Genomic DNA, 19620 nt, shown 5'->3' with positions numbered 1-19620 from the left:
TCATTTCGTAAATATATTATACTTTTTATTATAATATTTTTTTTCATAATTATATAAATTTTGTTTACATGATTATTTTAGTTTTACGACAATTTTTTATTCTTTTGTAATATTTTTTTGTATTATTTTCATGCGATATTTTCCATTTTGTAATAATAATCATTTCTACTAATGATTATTATTAATTTTTTAATTATTTATTTGTTTTTAATGATTATTAACAATGACAATCATTAAGAATCATTTTTAACAATATAAATTTTAATTTTGATTTTTTAGTAAAGAAACGATTTTTTAAGGAAACCTGAAAATCGTTTCAGAAATATTTTTTTGTGATTTTATTTTATAACAAAAATTTCAAACGCAAATAGAATTTAATGGGATATAATTTAATAACTTCGAATTCAGTTCAATTAAAATTAATTAATTTAGAATTACGTAATTTTAATATTCGCTTTTACAAACCGATAAGTAAAAAGCTCGATTAAAAGATTTTAATTTTTCTACCTTTCGAACACTTTTTCTTTAGAAAATATATATTATCTTGTTTTTGATTAATTAATTAATGGTTATTAATTAATTATAATAAATATTTGTATCTTTTGTTTGATTGTATTATTTTGTTGCGAATATTCGAAAAATTCTTTATTATCAACAATTTATTTCCAACAACAAATAATATATTTAATTAATTATCAATTGACAATGAATTAATATAGTTATTTGAAATTATTTTTATATCATTTTTTTGTTCACAACTATTCAGCCCAATAGACATTGACACTTAAAATTGAAATGAAGCTTTTTTTTTCGTGGAATGTAAATTTTCTCTACAGTATTTATTAAGTAGAAAGAATTTTTCTCCCTGTACTTTTTATAATTATTATTTATATAATATTGTAAAATTGTCTCAAGTCTTTTTCTCATAGTTAGTCAACTTGACAATCAATTTATTGCTGAAGACACTATTTAGCAAAATTTATCATAAATTGGGCTCATTGAAAAAGAATGTGAAATTAATACTTGTTACTCAACTTTTTTTTTTACCTGTTTTAAAAAGCTTCTACTGAAATTATCAATATTTTATCATTTTTTCTATAATATTGGAGAATCAAGTTTTTGTTTTTATTCGATTCTAACGTCTTATTACTACTATTATTTTTATTAGTTTTTTTTCTTTAATTAAATTTTATTATAGTAACATTTTTATAATATTCATATTTAAATATCTAATCAGGTTTTATTAAAAAGTTGATTCAGTTCGATCTCTGTTTGATAGAGCCCATTAGAAAAGAAATTAATTTACGTTGCAATTCCCAATGAAAAAAAAAATGAGACAGCAACGTTTCGTATAAATATTTAAATATATACACATTCTATAAAAGCAGACAATATCAATTCTAAATTGATTTGTACAAGAAAAACTCTGGTTTCATTAAAAGAGTTTCAATACTGCTCTAAATGTATCTGAAATTAAAACTTACTGTTCATGGAAAAGTTTCAATATTATTTAATTTTAGTTTAAAAAAAAATGTTTTTTTTTTAATCTATTAAAATTGAAATTTCACTTTAAGTATATAAAATTATCCTGCAAAATTTTAAATATAAAATAATTTATTATTTTATAATAAATTATTTTTTTAATCCTCGAAATAATAAAAAATTTTAACAGGAAAGATAAATTTTACTTTTTAATAAAGTTTTAATATAGTTAATTAATTAAAAGTAAAATTCATTAGTCTTGGGAGAAATTGTTTGATACTCACAATATTTAGTAGCGTTACGGACACTGACGGAAACTTCTAGTTAATAGAATCGAATGTGTTGGTCAAACACCATTGGACGTGGGTGCATTCGATAAAGGAGGAGGTCGCAATAAATCATGATATTGCATTAATGCTTCCCGTAGTGATCGTGAAACTGGTCCAGATGCAGTGGCAACGGTGCATTCCACCAAACATGGATAAAGGCCAATCAGCTGTTCCCAGACTGATCGTTCAACTGGAAATTAAATTTTTTTAATTTCAAATCAATCAAAGCGTTATTTATTTTTTTTTTTGACAAAAAAAGTAATCAAAAATAAATTTTTCTTCAAAATTTGTAATTTTTAATTTGTTACCTTTATTTGCGGGCGCTTTTTTAAGAGAAACAACAAGAGTAGCAACGGCTTTTAAAACGAAAGAAATCTCTGACAATCTGTATCTAGAACATAGTACGTAATAAATATTTTTTTTCATTAATTTCTATTTTGTTAATTTCATTCTTTTTATTCTTTTGTTAGTAATTAAATTCATTCTTCTGCATTTTTTCTTTTCTTCAATTACACTATTTATTAGCCTATTATTTCTACTTTTTTTCCTATTTAAAATTTGTCAATAAAGAAAAAATATTTATTTACAAGAGAAATGAATTTCGAATCGAATGAGTGATTTTTTTTCAAAATCTATGAACAAGAGAAACGAATTTCTAAATAGTAGTTTTTTTTCTAAATTTATGATAATACCTGGGTAGGGGACATTTCCCACTTCTCTTCTCATCGTCGATGTAGCGTTTCAGAACTTCTTGAAACCTGTGAAGAAGAGCCGTGACCGCTAATCTTCCGGCGATTCCTCCCTCGTCTTCGAATAATTTTTCTCTACTCGATTCAAGTTCGTTGCTCAAACCGTCAAGCAATGAAAATTGTAGTAGAGTTTCGAAACACGTCTTTGCAAATTCTTCTCGTAATTTTGGCTCTCCATTTTTCTCTGGAATTTTTTTTTTCGAAATAAATGAATAAAAAACTAATTTATCTTGTATTTAATTTAAAAATTCGTTTTTACTCAATTTCTCATCTACCTATATTCGTTGCCGTTGCCGAGTGTATGGAACCCTTATTTAAAAGCATAACGACTCGTAGAATAAATTGATGGGGAATATGTTGTGAATGAGGTAGCACTTCGTCTCGGAGGAGTTCCATGACTTGACAATCCACAGCCTCGTCTGCTTGAATTTCCTCGACTCCTCTCTCCGAATTTAAAGCGCTAAATTAAAAAGAAAACAATTTTATAAAATAAAAACTAAAACACTTCCAAATTAAATTAAAAGCTAAATTAAAAATTAAATTAAAAACTAAATTAAAAATTAAATTGAAAATTAAATTAAAAATTAAATTTAAGTAATAAAATAAAAAAATTAAGTTTAGATATTAAAAGTACAAAAGAAAAGATTCCGTACCTTTTGGGAAATAGAAAATCGTCCAACGTGTCTGCCAATTTTGGCCACATATTTTGAAATGGTTCCGAATTTTTTCTGGCAAGGGGAATTCCAATATGCAAAATGGTAAGAAGATTAGTAATTGCTAATTTCCATGTTGTTTGCGAAGGACATTTATATTTCATGGACAGTGGCAAATGTAGAGCTTCAATAATATGTCGTAATATTTGCCCTTCAATCACTGGTGATTCATGTGCGGTTTTTTGATATAAATTCACTACCATTGATAAGGCTTTTTCTCCAAAAGGCACATAGTTCATTGTCACCCAGTCGGACTATTGAAAACAGAAATAATCCCATTAAATGAAGACTAGTCGTAAAAATTAACTACTATTTCAAATCAGGAAATTAAAAAATTTAAAAAAATATTTAAGAAATATTTAAAAAATATTTAAGAAATATTTAAGAATCTATTTAAGAAATATTTTTATGCAAGAAATATTTCATGTTAAAAAATTAAGAATTTTATATGTCCATGAGAAAACTCACAGATACACCTCTCACTTGAGAAATATTTTTTGTCGTGACTTTTCCGTATGTTGGCGCCTCGCAGGCCAGTTTTAGGAAATATAAAAGTTGCAGGAAAATTGGACCGATCATCGTTTTTAAATTCTCAGAACTCGTGAGTGCTTCCTAAAAAATAAATTTTACTTTAGTTTAATCGAAATACGTATTAAAAAGTGAAATATATTTTAAGTAATTGATAACAAACCTTCTGCAAAAGTTCCATCGAGTGCAAAATTCCATCCTGAAGTTGAGTGAGAATAGCATCTGGAATTGTAGGTAAAATATAGGGAGTTGACTCTCCATGAACGGGAACAGCAATCGCATTTTTCAGGACCGAACACAATTTTTGTAAATCATTACTCGTGTATCTGAAAATTCAAATAGTTCAGTTTTCTTTATTCTGTTTTTGTAGAAATTATTAATTTCTACGAAATTAATTAAATTAAATTAAATGTAATTTATTTCATGTTTCACTTACTTGTTCTTAATGTGTTGAAACACTGCTGGGAATATTTGAACCAAAGCGGTGAGGAAAGCTTGCGAGGGAACGTAAAGATCGACTTCATTTTCCTGAGGTGGGCTCGTACTTTCCGTTCCAATACTCAACCAAACTCGCCAAGCAACCAACCATAAGACTTCGGAATCTTCCGAATGCACTGGATCAACATTGTCGGCATTTTTCGGCAAATACAAAATTTCTTGAAACGATTTTAAAGCCGCCAAAGAAACCTCATTATTTTTACTGAGAGCGGAATTTTCGATGAACTCCAGAAGAAGAGACCAAGCGCGTGGAAAATCTCCCAACATTTGTAACAACTGTCGTTTCGTGTTAAAAACACGAGCAACGCCACTCAATGTTAAAACCTAAAATGAGAAAATTTTCCCATTAAATAAATAAAAATTCCTTCTGGTCTAGTCATTTCAAATTAAATTTTCAAACAAAAATAACATTTCTCTAATTAGTCTTTCTCTAATTAAAGAATTTCTTCTATTTCTACATTTTGATTATTTATATTTCTATATTTTACTTATAGGTATATAATTTTTTATTATCTAAAATTCATACCTGAGTTTCGGCCCACTGTTTTTGCGCCGTATTTCTGCTGTGATGAATAAGAATATTACCGCCACTATCGACTTTCTCGTTACTCGCCGAACTCGATAGACATCTGACCTTATCGAGAAGAGGAAAGAGTACCTGCCAGAGTACAGCTTGCCAGGTCGGTTGATGCAAAAGTCCACCGTGAGCCGAAATTGTCGAAAATAATGTTTGACTAGCAGATTTTCGAACAGCTGGTCTTGAATCCACGCAAAGATCGCCTAATTACCGAAAAGGAAAATTAATTTAAACTCCTACAATTTTGTGAATCGATTTAAAAATTAAAATTTTTATACTAGCAAAAAATTAAAAGGAATATCAATTAAAAATAGACAAACCTAATCTCGCGTAAAGACACATCCATAATTTATCAAACGCTGGCATATTCGTTGTCCCAGGAAAATCGGGAAACACATTCGCCAAATCTCCTCGCAATGAGACGCAGAGTTTCTCTTGATTTTGATAAAAGTAATCACTAATGTTCCACTGAAATAGATAAAATGAAATTTAACATAAAATTAAAAGAAATTTCAAAATAACAAATAAAACAAGTTTTAAAATAAAACTAATATAAAATTAAAATTAAATTAAAATCAAACTTTTGATAAAATAAATTTTTTAAATATTTTGTTCATAATGATTGTTATTAAATAAATTTCGCACCATTAATCCAACGGCGGTCAGGGAAATATTTAATTCCTGTGTTTGTGATCCAAATCTAGCAGCAGTGTCGACGCACAAAGGAAGGCAACGCCAAGGCATTACTGGTAAGAAATCCGTGACTACCAACTGAAGACACTGGAACGCTATGCGAACTAAGTTTTCCCTAAAAAATATTTTTTTGACATAAATTATAAATTGGTTAAGAATTTTCTTATTTTTGTAATATTCAATTTTCTTCGTGACTCACCCGTGATGATCGGAAACAGCGCCAATTATTCCAAGCACCAAAGGCCAACCATGATACAAAGTTTCTCCTGCACCGTGAAGAACTTGTAAAACACATTCCAATTGTCGTTGCCTGACGTCTGCGTGACGAACCGACGACAATTCGGACAAAGGTCCCAAAAGTAACACTTGCAATTTCTGAAACAAAAAAATTGGTAAATTATAAATTTTAATCAAAAATCAGGTGACATTTTTTTATTTATAAATATTAGATATATAAATAATTATAAATTTATATATTAATTTACAAATATAAGTTTATAATAAACAATAAAAATTATCATTTCAATTATATTGGAGTTATTTCTAAAAAATGCAAAATTCTACCTGATTATCACGAAGTGGTTGAGGATATTTATGTTGAAGAGCAGCTTTCACGAGATAGGTAATTGCTTCGACTCCCCATTCTCTCATGCGAATGTGCGGATGCTGACAAACCTCAAGCAAATGATTTGTAAGTGGTCGCCACAAAACTTCCACTCGAGGTAAATTTACAAGTCCAGTCTCTAAAAGTTTTGCCACAGCGAACAATGATGGCTCCTAAAATTCAACGCAATATAGAATAATTATTTTAAATTATAAAATGCATTATTATAAAAATAGTATAAATTAAAATAATATAAAAAGCTTCCACAAGAAGGAAAAAAAAAAGAAATTAAATTTAAAAAAAAAGAAATTAAATTGAAAAATTGAAATTTACTCTGTTAGAATATGCCAATTCCATAGCCTCATGGCTCAGTTTACACAGGGCGTCAATTAAATGATGAAGAGCAACATCATCGAGATGTTGACTACTCTCGAATAATCTGCTGAGCATTGCGCTGAGAACCGGTAAATCTGCCATGACAGCCGTTGTTAGCATTGCATTCGAGTCGGCAGCGGTTTTTCCTGCCTTCAAAGAACCTCCCGTCGATGGTTTCAGTCCCAAAATCCAAGCTAGATGTTGAAGAGTCGTCAACACTAAATGCCAAGCAGTTCCCAAAATACTGCCATGACAATGCGCCAATAAAAGTAAAGCTCTCATGCATTGAAGATTTTTCACCGTCAACATAACTGGTCCTTGTTGAGCTCCTAAAAAATTAGTTTTTTTTTATCGAAAAATTCACATTTAATATTTAAAATTCTATTTATTTATATAATTTATAACAGAAATTATAATATATTTTTGTGTGAAATTAAAATTTTATTTTAAAGGATAAAAGTTAATTACATACCAATTGGCAATGAAGCTGTGGGTAAGGGTGTTCCAACGGCAACGACTTGCTGTCGGTAATCAGAATCTCCCATTGATGCGGGATTATATTGTACAGAATCTTGTGGTCGTGCACTGGGAATTCCTTGTGGAGCACTGTAGAGAACAGTGAGAGCATAATGCGGAGGTAATGAAGCTTTGCAAATTGCTGTTATAAAAGCGTCTCGGGGTGTATTCAAATCGAGTAAACCGCACAATGATGCGAACGTTTGTATTTCTTTGAGAACATTTTCCGTCGCTGATTCATCAGTACTGTAAAAAAATTAAATTTTTTGTTATATTTACCGTTCGTTATTAAATAGATTTTTTTAAAATTAAACTTGAGGTTTAATTTAATCTGATTAAAGAAAAAGGTACAAAGAAAAGGGTAAAAAAAGAATTGCGGTTACTATTAGATTTTTGTTTTGGAATTAAATATTTACCTAGCGTCTATCAAGGGGCTGAGAGCCGCCAGTAGACCACACCAACTTGAATTAATTAATTGAACATGAAGTTTCTTTTCAGCTTCCGTAGGATTATACCGATGTTCTGTATTCTCCTCTCTGGAGCCAATAATTGCCAACGCTATTGAGCGAATTATATCCAACAAACAAGCGTATGCAATACTGATTCCATAACCGTCCGGTATCTGTGGCGGTTCAATTTTATCCAACATATCGAGACTAAACAAAAAAGAGAGCAGTTTATAAAATCTTAAAAATATTCTTTTACAACTTAAAATTATATTTTATCAAAGTCAAACGGAAAATAAATTTATATTCATTAATAGAATAATTAGGGTAGAATACTATAAAATAGAAAAGAACCGAATCGAATAGAATAGAAAAGAAAACAATAAAATAGAATAGAGAAAATAAAATAGAAAAAATTAGAATAGAATAGAACAAAAGAGAATAGAATGGAACAAGATATAGAAATGGATATAGAATAAGAAAAGTTAAAAAATTGATGACAGAATAAAAATTGTAATTTAATACAAACTATGTAGATTTTGCTTGTCCACTAGGAAACGTGACAACCACGGGCAACCATATTCCTCTGGAATAAAATCCAGGTTGAGGAGATACGCCAGGACCAATTGGCATACCAGCTAAGAGAGCCGGTGCTGTTGACTGCACAGCCGGTGTTGATGAGCCTGCAAAAAAAATTAAACTCTAAATTAAATCAAGCAAATTAACAATTAACAATTTATTTAAAAAGTCTGGAAAAAATTTGCTTTGTAGCGAAAATCATTTTTGTTTGAAAAATAATTACAAATAAACTATGGAATAATTGTAATTGAAACATAATTAATTCAAAAATTAAATAGTTTTTAAGAATAATATTTACGATAAACTCACCCATACTAGACGAGCCGATCATGTGCGGATTCACAAAAAGACTATGCACATAAGCACCTAAACTATTAACAATATCTTGAAATATATTAGTTGCGTGTGGTTTAAGATCATAACAATTGCAAAAGCTTGTCAATAAATCGGATTGTACGGTCATTTTGTGTAAAACTTCCAGTGCTAAAGCCCGTTGCCAAACTGGTTTGTCAGGATCAAGAAATTTCACAATTAACGAAAGAAATATTTCACATTCCGTCACCTATAAAAATTATTGAAAGAAGAAATTAATTATTATTAATGTTTAATTAATTATAATTAAAGTTTAATTAATTACAATTAATGTTTAATTAATTAATTCAAAATTCTAATTGTTTACTACAAGAAAATAAAATTATTTCAACTTACCAGCAGAGAATGATATTTTTGTATCAAAATGGAAACAACACGTAAAAGTCTCATGCTAATGGGAAAATAAGGTTTATCAAGAGGTGTTGCTTGTTGAATTGAAGCTGGAACCGAATTTCTGTATTTTATATTTGGTGAAAATAGTTTAATAACCAAAGCACAAACTCTTTCCTTCAATAGAAAACTAAATTCCGGATGCTGAAAGAAAAAAGATGATAATTTATTAAAAATTCTAGTCGACAAATTTAAATAGTACTTAAATTAATTAAGATACAATCATTATTATTATTAGTACTAAAATTACTTTAGAAACTTAATAAAACTTTTACTAGCTATTCAATAATTTGTTATAATTAGAAAAAACATTAATTAGAATAAATCAATAAAATAAATAAATTAATCAATTTAATTACTAAAAATAAATGGATATTGTTTTTTTTATTAAAATCGAAAGTAGACGTACCTTAAAAAATACAGACGAGAAATTAATTAAAACTGATTCCAACAACTCCAAACCAAAAGTTCGGGTCATTTCTGTGATTCCTGTTAACCAATAAGGTTGATCTGCGTTCACCAATTGAACTAAATCCTAATAAGGAAAAAAGGGGTTATTAAAAAGAGTTTTCTCAAAGACGAATTATGAAGAATTTAAATAATACAAAAAAATTGAATTAAGAAAAGTAATAAGAAAAAAGATTGAAAAGAAAGAAAAATTGATTAATTGAAATAACAATTGAATAAGAAAGTAAAAAGTCGAAAATTAATATTTATTGCCTCTTTTTAATTTATATTTTGCTAAAAAAAAGTACCTGGAACATTAAAAAAGCATCGGCAGCACATGGTCCGAGGCCTTTCGGAGGTTGATTCGTTGGTGATTTCAATTCCTCTAAATTAATCTCTTCAATCGAACGCTGTTCAGGATTTTCCTCATCTTCAGCCACGACACGTTCAAATACTAATGACACCAATTGTCTCACAGTTGCACCAGCTGTGTTTATTGTTGTCGAATCTTTAGTGAAATGCAATCGAAAACACAAGACAAGATTCTGGAAAAACAAAACATACATTTTAATTTATTAAAATCTCTTTAAAATGAGAAAAAGATTGTATTAAAAATAATTGAAATTCTGCCAAGAATTTTATTAATATTTTTGAAAATAATTGAATTTCGGAGAAAAATTTTATTATTTATAAAGATAACTGAAATTTTGACGAGAATTTTTGTAAATTTTTAAACATAATTGGATTTTTGCGAAGAATTTTATTAAAATTATTTTGAAAAAAATTGTATTTGTTACGCAAAGAATTTCATTAAAATTTTTGAAAATAATTTAATTCTTTAAAGAAATTTAATTAAAAATGTATTGAAAATAATACATAAATTCTAATAAACAAATTGTAGCAAAGGTTTTTAAAATAATTGAATATCTTTGATAAATTTTAATAAAATCTTGAAGAATAATTACATTTTTCGAGCAATTCCATTAAAATTGTATTAAAAATGATTAAAATTCAACATTAAAGTTTTCTTTTAAAATTGAATTAACTTTGAAATATTTAAGTGAAATTAAATTTCAAAAATAAACACAATAACTTTAGAAAACAACAATTTTCCAGGATTTCGATAAAAATTCCCTGACATTTCCAGGTATTCCTACTTAAAAAAACTAAATAAAAGTATACAAAAAAAATTATAAATAAAGAGAGTCTTTATTTCCAAAGAGGGACTTTTCATTTCAATAAACAAAACAATTAATTAAGAAAACGTGTGAAATGAAAGAAAGATTTCAACGTCTATTTTTAAAATATGTAAATGAAAAAGTAAAACCTTGGAAGCAATTGTAAAGAAGAAGACAATGGAGATATTTTACCCTTGAAAGCGTCTCTCCATGAACGAGTGTATTACTCGTGAGTAACAATGTAACTGTTTGCAGTACTTTTACTTCTTCTGTTCCAGCTTCCATCAACATCCATAGTGTATCCGTGATGTAACGTGCACCCTTTTGATCCACAGCTTGTTGAGTAATTAATCTTTGCATTACTCCCAAGCAAAACTGCGAGGAAAAAAAATAAAAACTTGTGTGAATTGAATTTTTAAATGGAAAAATTCTTCTGAGAATAAATTTTAAAGAAATGTTTATATACGAACCTTAATAATTTTTACATCTTTACTTTCACAGCCTTGAACCAGGGGATATAAAATTTGATTAACCACATAATATATTTGACTTCCTGGATTTCCAGATGCGGATCTTAGTTTTGCGATTCCCTCCTCGCATGACTGGAAACATTTTTTTAAACATTTAATCAAAATATATATAAAAATAATAATATAAAAATTTATAATTAGAAATATAAAAATATTTCTAATTATTAAATTCCATAATTCAATTATTTTTTTTTTAACTTGGCTCTATACCTAAACTTTAATCTAAAGATAGAAAATTTAAATTTAAATATGTAAATTAAAGCTATTTTAAATATCAACTTGTTTAAAGTGCCTTAAAAGCAATTTACTACAAACTAATTATGCACTTATTTGAAAAAAGATAAACAAAAGTTGACAAATTCCAGAAAATAGTAATTTTCTCTTGTATTTTATTCATTTTTATTGAATTTTCGGTCTAGTCTCAAATTGAGATCTTTGAATTTTGATAATTGTATAGGAGAAAAATAATAATAATTAAATTAACACAATTTACCTCTTTAATTTGCGGATATTTCTTTTTAGTTTCACCAGCAAGTATCTTGAGATCAGATTGAAGAATTTCAAAAAATTTTGTCACTGATTCTAGACCACCACCAACTATTGAGCTTGTCATTGTCGGCAAATTACTTTTCTCTTCAATAATTAATTAACTCATGACACGCGATTATTGTTTAATTAAACACTTTGGATGATGTATTTTTATCGAAAATTAAATACGTCTTTTATTGGGTGTGTAACATATACAGCTTTTAATAATTTTCGTATAGATGAGTTGGCATTAACTCTACAAAATATTGCATATCGATGCAACAACAATTTTCCAGTCATTTAATCAAGCTGGATATCTTCGATTATCATGTTCCATGAATTCTCCTTTTTTTAACAAAATCATCAATTTTTATCGGAAAAAAAAAGTTTTTGCACAATTTTATAACTAGTTTATTTCACCATACACAATTAAATCAAGCACACCTTCTGACAGCGGACGTTGTCATTATTGTCTTGTCTCTTCCTTGTCAGTTTTCAAGTTTTTTACTATTGGGTCCTAAAACCCTATATTATTTTATTATTATTAATTTTTATTAATTTCATTCATTTCATTAATTTTACTGACGGAAATTAAATTTACGTGATTTATTAAATATACGAAAATTAATAGGAAAATTAATATTTTTCACGAGGGAGTGAATTGACATTACTCCAAACGACTGTCGCAGGATTATTGAAAGATTTGAGGTTATGTACGAGTCTTAAAGAACTTATTAATTTTCATTCTTTCTTTATCGATATTATTATCAAAAATTTCCTGTTTTTATTATATTGAATATCTTCCAGAACTATTATCAATTACATTTCAATTTTAATTAGATAGAAAGCAGAGCAAATGTTTACAGCGTTTACAGTGTTGACGTGGTGACGGTTGTGACGCAACTGAACGTAACTGACGTAACTTGCGGTCGGGATAGTGAGATAAAATGGTAGAAATCGTAAGAACTGTCACTTTGCGGAACTGTCAACTGTCAGTTGATTAAATTTCATGTGTGCAGATTCTATAATTAATGGGTGAAAAACGATACAATTTGAGACTAAACTCTAAAAACTGAGAATCGGTACATATCATAATGAATTTAATTTACTTCTTTATGGGAAATTGTTCATAAAATCAATTCTAACCTATAAATGAAGTGCAAGTTTATTCCCTTCGGTTCAAGAAGGTTCAATAAATATTTCGAATAATGTTAATAGTTTTGTGAAATTATTTTATTTTACCGAAGATATATAGAAAATGTTTCAAAGTTATCGGCTGATATGAAAGATTTATGACAGATTAAATAAAAATGGCTGAGAATGGATCGGTGGACATTGGATCTCTTGAAAATTTAACAGCAGAAGCAATTAATTTGGAAATTGAAGAGGTACCTAAGTGAATTATTACTGTCAAATATTTATCTTTTCGCAAATTAACCGTGACATTTTTCTATCTTGTAGTTCAAATGGTTTTTTCTATTTTCTACATTTTTCATTAGTTTGATTCAACAGATTCGATAATCACTAATAATGTTTATTAATTAGATTCATTAGTTTTATTAATTTAATTTAATTAATGAAATTAATAATTGATAGTTTTGATTATTTTCTTAATTTTTATGTATAAATAAATTGAAAATTGTATTCATTGGGGTTTTTCCAGCTCGATGATGCAGAATACTCAATACCAGTTGTGGAGGAATTACCCTCCTTAGAAAGTATTTTAACAGAGCCAGATTGTGGTTCACTTTCGGGAACAGACGATGATATTGGTGCAGCATCTATTGATAAATTGGGAGGAAGTGAAACGGCGAGTGTTGGAAGTCTATTGTCGTTAAATTCGCTCAGTAAGCAAAGAACGACGCAAACACCGGCTTCAGGAGCAATATTGAGACACGTGATTCTCAAAGGGATTTGTGCTCAAATTACGTCTGCTTCCGTACGTATATTTTATTTAAAATATCAATTGACAATTTCAATTTTGAAATTGAAAGAATTAAGGGATAATAATTATTATTTATAGAAAAATAATTGAATTCTTGCGAAGAATTGTATTAAAATTTTTGAAAATATAAACAATAATAATTAATTTTGTATTTAGTTAGTGAATTTTTTAAATTTTGATTATGAAATTATTTAAAAATTTATATTTGAAAATATAAAAGTTTTTAATTTGAATAAAAAAATTTGAATAAATTTGTTTAAATTTATTTATTGAGGGAAATTTATTTTTTTTAGGAAAGAATAAATGCCGGTTTGGCGAGTGCAGTGGCAGCTGGGGGAAATATGCTGGTTATTGGAACGAGTCACGGTCTTGTTTTGGGTTTCGATTCAACGCAAACTTTAAGATGGTGCGATCAAGAGGCAAGACATCAGGGATCAGTTTCTGCTTTGGGTTTCAATCATGACGGTAGTCGATTGTTGGCTGGTTTCGCGAGGGGATATATTCTCATGATCGACAGTAGTAATGGCAAAGTTTTGCGAACACTTACCGACGTTCATCCACCAGGAACTGCCGTATTGCATGTTAAAGTACGTCTTAGAAATTTTTTTTCAATTTAAATACTTCGAGGTAATTTTGTCTCGATTTAATTACATTTGGAGGTAATTTTGCTTCAATTTAATTACTCGAAGATAATTTTGCTTCAATTTAATTACTCGGAGGTAATTTTCTTTCAATTTAATTACTCGACGGTAATTTTCTTTCGATTTAGTTACTTGGAGCTAATTATATTTCAATTTAATTACTCGAAGGTAATTTTCTTTCGATTTAATTACCTTTGATGCTAATTTTGTTTAAATTTAAAAACTAATTAATTTTTTTCAAATTAACTCGGAAATAATTCCTGTCTTTCTAATGAAGTTCACAGATTCTCCGAAATTGGCACTTTGCAGTGACAGTGGTGGTTCGGTGTTTGAATTAAATTTCACGAGAGTTATGGGTGTGCGAGGATGTGACAGTAAACTATTGTTTAGCGGAGCACGAGGAGAAGTTTGTACATTTGAACCTTTACTTCTCAACGATTTGCCAACGCACCCACTGAAGAATTATACACTCGTTGCAATGGCTACTTTATCAAAGGTATTTCTTATTAATTCATCTTTTAGCAAAACTTAAAATTAAAAAAATAAATTGATAACAATCTTTTTTAATTTTAAGTTTTGTTTCTTTATTTGAACATTTGTCTTTATTTGCATACTTATCTAGAGTATAATATTAGTCTTCCTCTATCTTTATTTATTTATTTTGTTTGTTCTTTTCATTCTTAATTTGTTCTCTCAATATTTACCTTTAATGTTTGTCATTATGTTAATATTTATTGCCTTTCAGGTGATAGTCGTTTGCATAAGACCAAGAATGAGAATTGTCCTCTGCCAAGCTTTAACCGGTCCCGCCTTTGCGCCTCCACAAGTTTCTTGGCAATTAGTCGTTATTCAAGCTGCAAATGCGAGTCGAGTTATCGATCCAGTTTTGGCTCTGGGTCGAGATTCGGTCGTTAATTTTTATCAGGTACGTTCCAGATAGTTTCCGTAATTCTTTTTTACAATCCATTAGACTAAACATAAAAAAATTCGTAATTTTTGTTTAAATTTGATTTTTGACAACTATATTTTTTGTCTTTTCTTTTGATTCACAGGTGTGTACAGAATGTGAGACGAATTTGTACAGAATAAAATTGACACCACTTCGTAAAGTTGTACTTCCGTATACAATGAGTAATCTTCGATGGCTCAATGCAAGATCTCTGATAATATTAGATATTCAAGAAAGACTGCATTTATTGGATGTGAGAACGCAGGATAATTTAGAAACTCTAGACGTCAGTTGTGTTGGTATTTCGTATGCGTCAAGTCACTTTAAGGGTTTAACGACCGGAGGGAATGTTTCCAAGGTAAACTTTTTTTTTATGTAAAGAAAAATTTTTTTCTAAGAGAACTAACGAAATTTTCTTTCCAGGCAATGTCGATGGCTGGTGAGCGAGCCTGTTACAACACGGTTGTCACTTTTGGCAGTCAACTTCTTCTTTTAGGAACAAAAAGTCTTCACGCTGTGTGCATACGAACCTGGATGGAAAGATTGCGCCATTTAACTTTACAGGTAATTGAAAAATTCTTTTTTGAATTATTTCAACTGAATTGAAATAATTCTTCCTTTCATTATAATAATTCAATTAATGAACAAACTATTTCGATAATTAAATCACCTTCTTCTTTCAGAGGCGCTTTCCAGAAGCATTGGCACTGGGACTCTCGTTCTATCAAGATAAAGGAAAAGCTGTCGTTGGTTTACGTGGTTCGAAGCAGCGTCGTAAACAAATAGCGAGAGATAAAGTTTGTCAGGTTCTTATTCAATATATGGACGAATTGAATAATTTACTGGCCAGCGATGTCACTGGTTCGGAAATTGTTTCCACATGCGTCGATTATTGTGTTCAACTCGAAAATACCGAATTGCTCTTTGGACATTTATGGGATCTTGTTTCGGAGTCGGAAAATCTTCAAGCAACCTATCTTCGTGCTTTGGAATCGCCTTTGCTTGAAGGAAGTATGCCACCAACGCTTCCACCTTTTATTGCCCAACATTTTGTCACACTCTATGAACAGGAAAATCGATTGAATTCTCTTCAGTCGGTGGTCATTTTACTCAAGGTCGATTGTCTCGATATCCATCAAGTAAGTACAAAATTTACAATCTTGATCAAATAAAACTCTTTCAATAATAAAGAAAAAAATTTTCTTTACCGAAAAAAAGAATGAAAGGAAGAAAGAAAAGAATAAAAGAAAGAAAAGAATGTTTAATAATAAAAAAATGAAAATTCCTCAGGTAACAACAGTTTGTCGTAATAGATTTCTATGGGAAGCTTTGATACATTTACAAACAACAGCCCTCGGCGATTTTACAGCTCCAATTCATCAGCTCGTGCCCGTTCTCCAAAATCAGCTCACCAATGAAAAAGAATCACAATCACGTGAATGTATCACACTCGGTAATGCGCTTCTAGTTTATTGCAGTTGTTGCCTAGCGGGTCGTGATTTTCCCAAAGGCGAATTACCCGACGATTTGCCGAAACGTGTGAAAGCCGATGTTCTACGTGCCCTACTCTCACAACATTCAAGTCTCGCCAATGATTCCGAACGACAATATCCGTATTTAAGAACATTTTTGAAATTTGACGTCAAAGGATTTCTCGACGTTATTGCAATGGCTTTTCAAGAACCCGAATTCACCACCGAAATGGGATTGAGACAAAGACAGAGAATTGTCGATATTTTATTAAGTATTGTGATGCCAACTACACCGCTAAGTGCAAATAATCCTGATTATTTAATGGACGAGCAAAGAGTTATTGTTCTTATTTTTATTATTAATGAAGTTGCGGAGAATATGGTGAGTCTTGAGGGAAGTGTTTTGAATCGAATTGTGGAAATTCTGGCCAGTGGTTCGGAGCAAATTAGTTTGAGGGATCATCGTTATGAGAAGGAGAATGCTATTCTTCAGTTGATACATTCCAGAAAATTGACGAATATGTCGGATAACACTCTGTTACATTTGTCGCAGAGAGCAAACTTGTAGGTTTTTGTTTTAAATCTATATTAATAATTTAATTTCCTAACTTTATCAATTTCTTTATTACTTAAATAATAAAGTACTGTACTTAATTCATTGTATTCCGGTAATTCAATTGATAATTTCCTTTTGTTTCAGTTTACGAATTTCTGAATTGCTTTACACTGACAGAGAAGAATGGTCATCGGTGATACGATGCCTAATTGCAGATCCGTCCCGACATCATGATATTTGGACTCGTTTACAATCACTGCCAGTGACGATTCTTTATAGTATTTTAATAACGCACGTTACATCGCTTGTTGAAATCGATGCGAGTCAATTGGCTATTATAATATCAAATCGTGTTCCAACTAAGTTGAACAAAATTCTCGATAAACTTGAGAGCAATTCGTTGCTGCAGTATTCACTATTAGCAGCTCTTTTTCAATTGGTGCAATATAAAGAGGAGGAGAGTAAACTTGAATTGTCAGCTGAAATTTTAGAAAAATATCTAGCCTTAATGTGTCAAGTTGAACCGGAATATGTAAGTCATTCTGAATTCCGAATCCTCAATTTTCAATTTTCAATTCTCAATTTACAATTTACAATTCTCAATTTACAATTAATAATTTTTCGTTTTAAATTAAATTTAAAGGGACAAAATTGAGTAAAATTCTTTTTTTTTATCAAGGTTACTAGTCATCTGCAGGGATCTCACGGTTGTCGATTGGACGAGGCTCTGAAAATAGTACAAACGATGAATCACAAAGATGCCGAAGCTATAATGTTGGAGAAACTCGGAAATTATGAGGAGGCTTTTAATTTACTGTTAAAAAGACTGGAAGAAAGTTTATCTCTGGTAATGAGTTTTTACTCTCTTGCCATTGTAAAAGTGTTGAAAGTGTTTTGTAAATTCTTTTTTGATTCAAGTAGAATTATTGATTTTAATTAAGATTAAATTTTTTTTTCTAGTGTTATCAAACAAATGTTTCTGATTTTAATGCTGTTCAAGTAACAACACAATTGGCTGCCTTGTGCCGAAGATCGGCGGGAACTCTCGATTGGATGCCTCTTGTTGAAACTGTTCTTCATCAACATTCCGATAATAACGTTCAAATAGGTATTTGGAATTTTTGTCAATTTTTTAAATAAATAAGTTTTTTTTCTTCTTTTCTATTTTTTTCTTTCTTCTTGCGTCTTTTTTTTTAACTCTGATGTTCAAAATCTTATCACAGCTGAGATTTTAAGGGGAAAATTGTTAAAAATTGTCCTGGAATCTTTGAGCGGTACGACAGCTTTGTCGACAGTTTTGGAGCAAATTTTGAAACATCCTCTAGCCACCAGTGGAACAATCGGTGATATTAGACAATTACTAACTAGCGTTCTGACGCATTCGAGATACGAGCAAACTTTAGTGGAAACCACTTCGAGACTCGTCAGTCTGGAAATTCATGAAGCCCTTAAAGAAACTCTAAGGTAAAAATAAATCTTTTTACTTTATTTTACACACATTTTTTTTTAAATCCTGTTCGTAATAAATTGAGACTTTTTTAATTTTAGGGACAGTGGAAAGGGTTGCTCGAGTGATTCGCTAATTTGTCCCATATGCAGACAAAAATTCGCCAATTGTACAGAATATGTGGTAATTTTTGGATGCGGTCATGGCTATCACGTTGAATGCTTATCGGAATCAAAAGTCTGCTATAAATGTTTAAATACAAAAGGCTGGACCCATAAACCACTGAATTTCACAATACCAACGCATCGACCACCGGTAATTAGAAAATTAGAACTAGAAAATTAAATTTAAATTAGAAATTTAAATTTCGAAAATTAAATACTTTTTCTCTTTAATTTCCAGGAAAGACGTCAATTACAGCCTCCTAAATTTATGCAAAACAAGGACACATCCTTGAGATTAGCGCCACCAGTTCCTTGGCCGGATCTGGAAGGCATTTTTTAATCTAGTCCCACAATTTAAAAAAAAAAGAACTGTTCATTATTTTACGAGAAAATGAAGATTTAATTAAGAATTTCAAAAAGCTTATAAATGTATATTAAGTATACATGGAAAGCATTAATAGTCTAGAAATATTTATTTTTAATTTCTATCAGAATATATATTATTATATATATATATATTATAAAAAGAAAAATATTTTATCAAGACAGGAGTAAATATTGTGAAAGAATATTTAGAAAGAAATATTTTCCTCTGCCTTTCAGAAATTTATATCAATATAAGAGATATTTATCGTCAGTGGATTTATTTACAATCAATAATTATACGATACAATAATAATAATAATAATAATAATAATGTCCCACAGTTATTCTTTAATGTTAACAAAAAAAAATAGTGAAATATCAAAGAAAATCAATATTATATTATTCACTGTTTCTTCAAAATGTTAATTTCCTCCTGTTTGATTCTCAAGACTCTTGAATCATGTATTTAAAAACATTGTAAATTATTACTTATAAATATGTATATTTTTTAAAAAAATGAATTTTTGTCTTTACTTTCACAATCGT

The 19620-nt window shown here is 29.4% G+C and overlaps 2 protein-coding genes across 5 annotated transcripts; one reads left to right on the top strand and one right to left on the bottom strand.

Annotated features, from left to right (window-relative positions):
* Positions 1 to 312: 312 nt before the first annotated feature.
* Positions 313 to 12417, bottom strand: LOC122512791 (protein MON2 homolog). 4 transcript variants are annotated; one of them, XR_006302666.1, is made up of 25 exons: positions 11500 to 12417; positions 10947 to 11078; positions 10669 to 10851; positions 9607 to 9843; positions 9261 to 9386; positions 8798 to 8995; positions 8399 to 8651; positions 8040 to 8193; positions 7481 to 7720; positions 7021 to 7310; positions 6507 to 6877; positions 6134 to 6346; positions 5769 to 5944; positions 5522 to 5684; positions 5197 to 5344; positions 4826 to 5079; positions 4238 to 4623; positions 3965 to 4127; positions 3742 to 3885; positions 3214 to 3527; positions 2836 to 3020; positions 2504 to 2744; positions 2120 to 2196; positions 1767 to 2001; positions 313 to 1467 (listed from the first exon to the last, which is right to left on the bottom strand). XR_006302666.1 is itself a non-coding variant. In XM_043628859.1 (24 exons), exons 1-24 carry the CDS (start codon positions 11617 to 11619, stop codon positions 1829 to 1831), a joined length of 4947 nt encoding a protein of 1648 aa, XP_043484794.1. In that variant the 5' UTR covers positions 11620 to 12417; the 3' UTR covers positions 1623 to 1828. The 4 variants fall into 4 exon arrangements, 1 of the variants encoding a protein (XP_043484794.1); XR_006302667.1 differs by having other exon boundaries at positions 2120 to 2202; positions 3757 to 3885; XR_006302665.1 differs by having other exon boundaries at positions 314 to 1467; positions 2120 to 2202.
* Positions 12418 to 12513: 96 nt separating this feature from the next.
* On the top strand, positions 12514 to 19534 carry LOC122512792 (vacuolar protein sorting-associated protein 8 homolog). Its single transcript, XM_043628860.1, has 15 exons — positions 12514 to 12922; positions 13198 to 13473; positions 13773 to 14066; positions 14398 to 14616; positions 14866 to 15045; positions 15173 to 15427; positions 15493 to 15633; positions 15753 to 16208; positions 16360 to 17105; positions 17242 to 17629; positions 17777 to 17944; positions 18058 to 18205; positions 18321 to 18561; positions 18646 to 18859; positions 18947 to 19534. The coding sequence occupies exons 1-15, from the start codon at positions 12845 to 12847 to the stop codon at positions 19046 to 19048; spliced, it is 3906 nt and encodes a 1301-aa protein (XP_043484795.1). The 5' UTR covers positions 12514 to 12844; the 3' UTR covers positions 19049 to 19534.
* Positions 19535 to 19620: the final 86 nt, after the last annotated feature.

The sequence above is a fragment of the Leptopilina heterotoma genome, unplaced genomic scaffold (assembly GCF_015476425.1).
Source record: "Leptopilina heterotoma isolate Lh14 unplaced genomic scaffold, ASM1547642v1 Lhet_128, whole genome shotgun sequence".
In the NCBI taxonomy this organism is placed as follows: domain Eukaryota; kingdom Metazoa; phylum Arthropoda; class Insecta; order Hymenoptera; family Figitidae; genus Leptopilina; species Leptopilina heterotoma.
This window is presented reverse-complemented; position numbering and strand designations above follow the sequence as displayed.

Bases quoted from the DNA above. Each gene is read 5' to 3' on its own strand.
- LOC122512792 (XM_043628860.1), top strand. From the start codon at position 12,845: ATGGCTGAGAATGGATCGGTGGACATTGGATCTCTTGAAAATTTAACA. The intron at 14,067-14,397 runs GTACGTCTTAGA...TTTCTAATGAAG, and splicing joins CTGCCGTATTGCATGTTAAA to TTCACAGATTCTCCGAAATT. The intron at 15,046-15,172 runs GTACGTTCCAGA...TTTGATTCACAG, and splicing joins CGGTCGTTAATTTTTATCAG to GTGTGTACAGAATGTGAGAC.
- LOC122512791 (XM_043628859.1), bottom strand. From the start codon at position 11,619: ATGACAAGCTCAATAGTTGGTGGTGGTCTAGAATCAGTGACAAAATTT. The intron at 9,844-10,668 runs GTAAAATATCTC...TTGTTTTTCCAG, and splicing joins ATGGAGAGACGCTTTCAAGG to AATCTTGTCTTGTGTTTTCG. The intron at 2,002-2,119 runs GTAACAAATTAA...TTTAATTTCCAG, and splicing joins AAAAGCGCCCGCAAATAAAG to TTGAACGATCAGTCTGGGAA.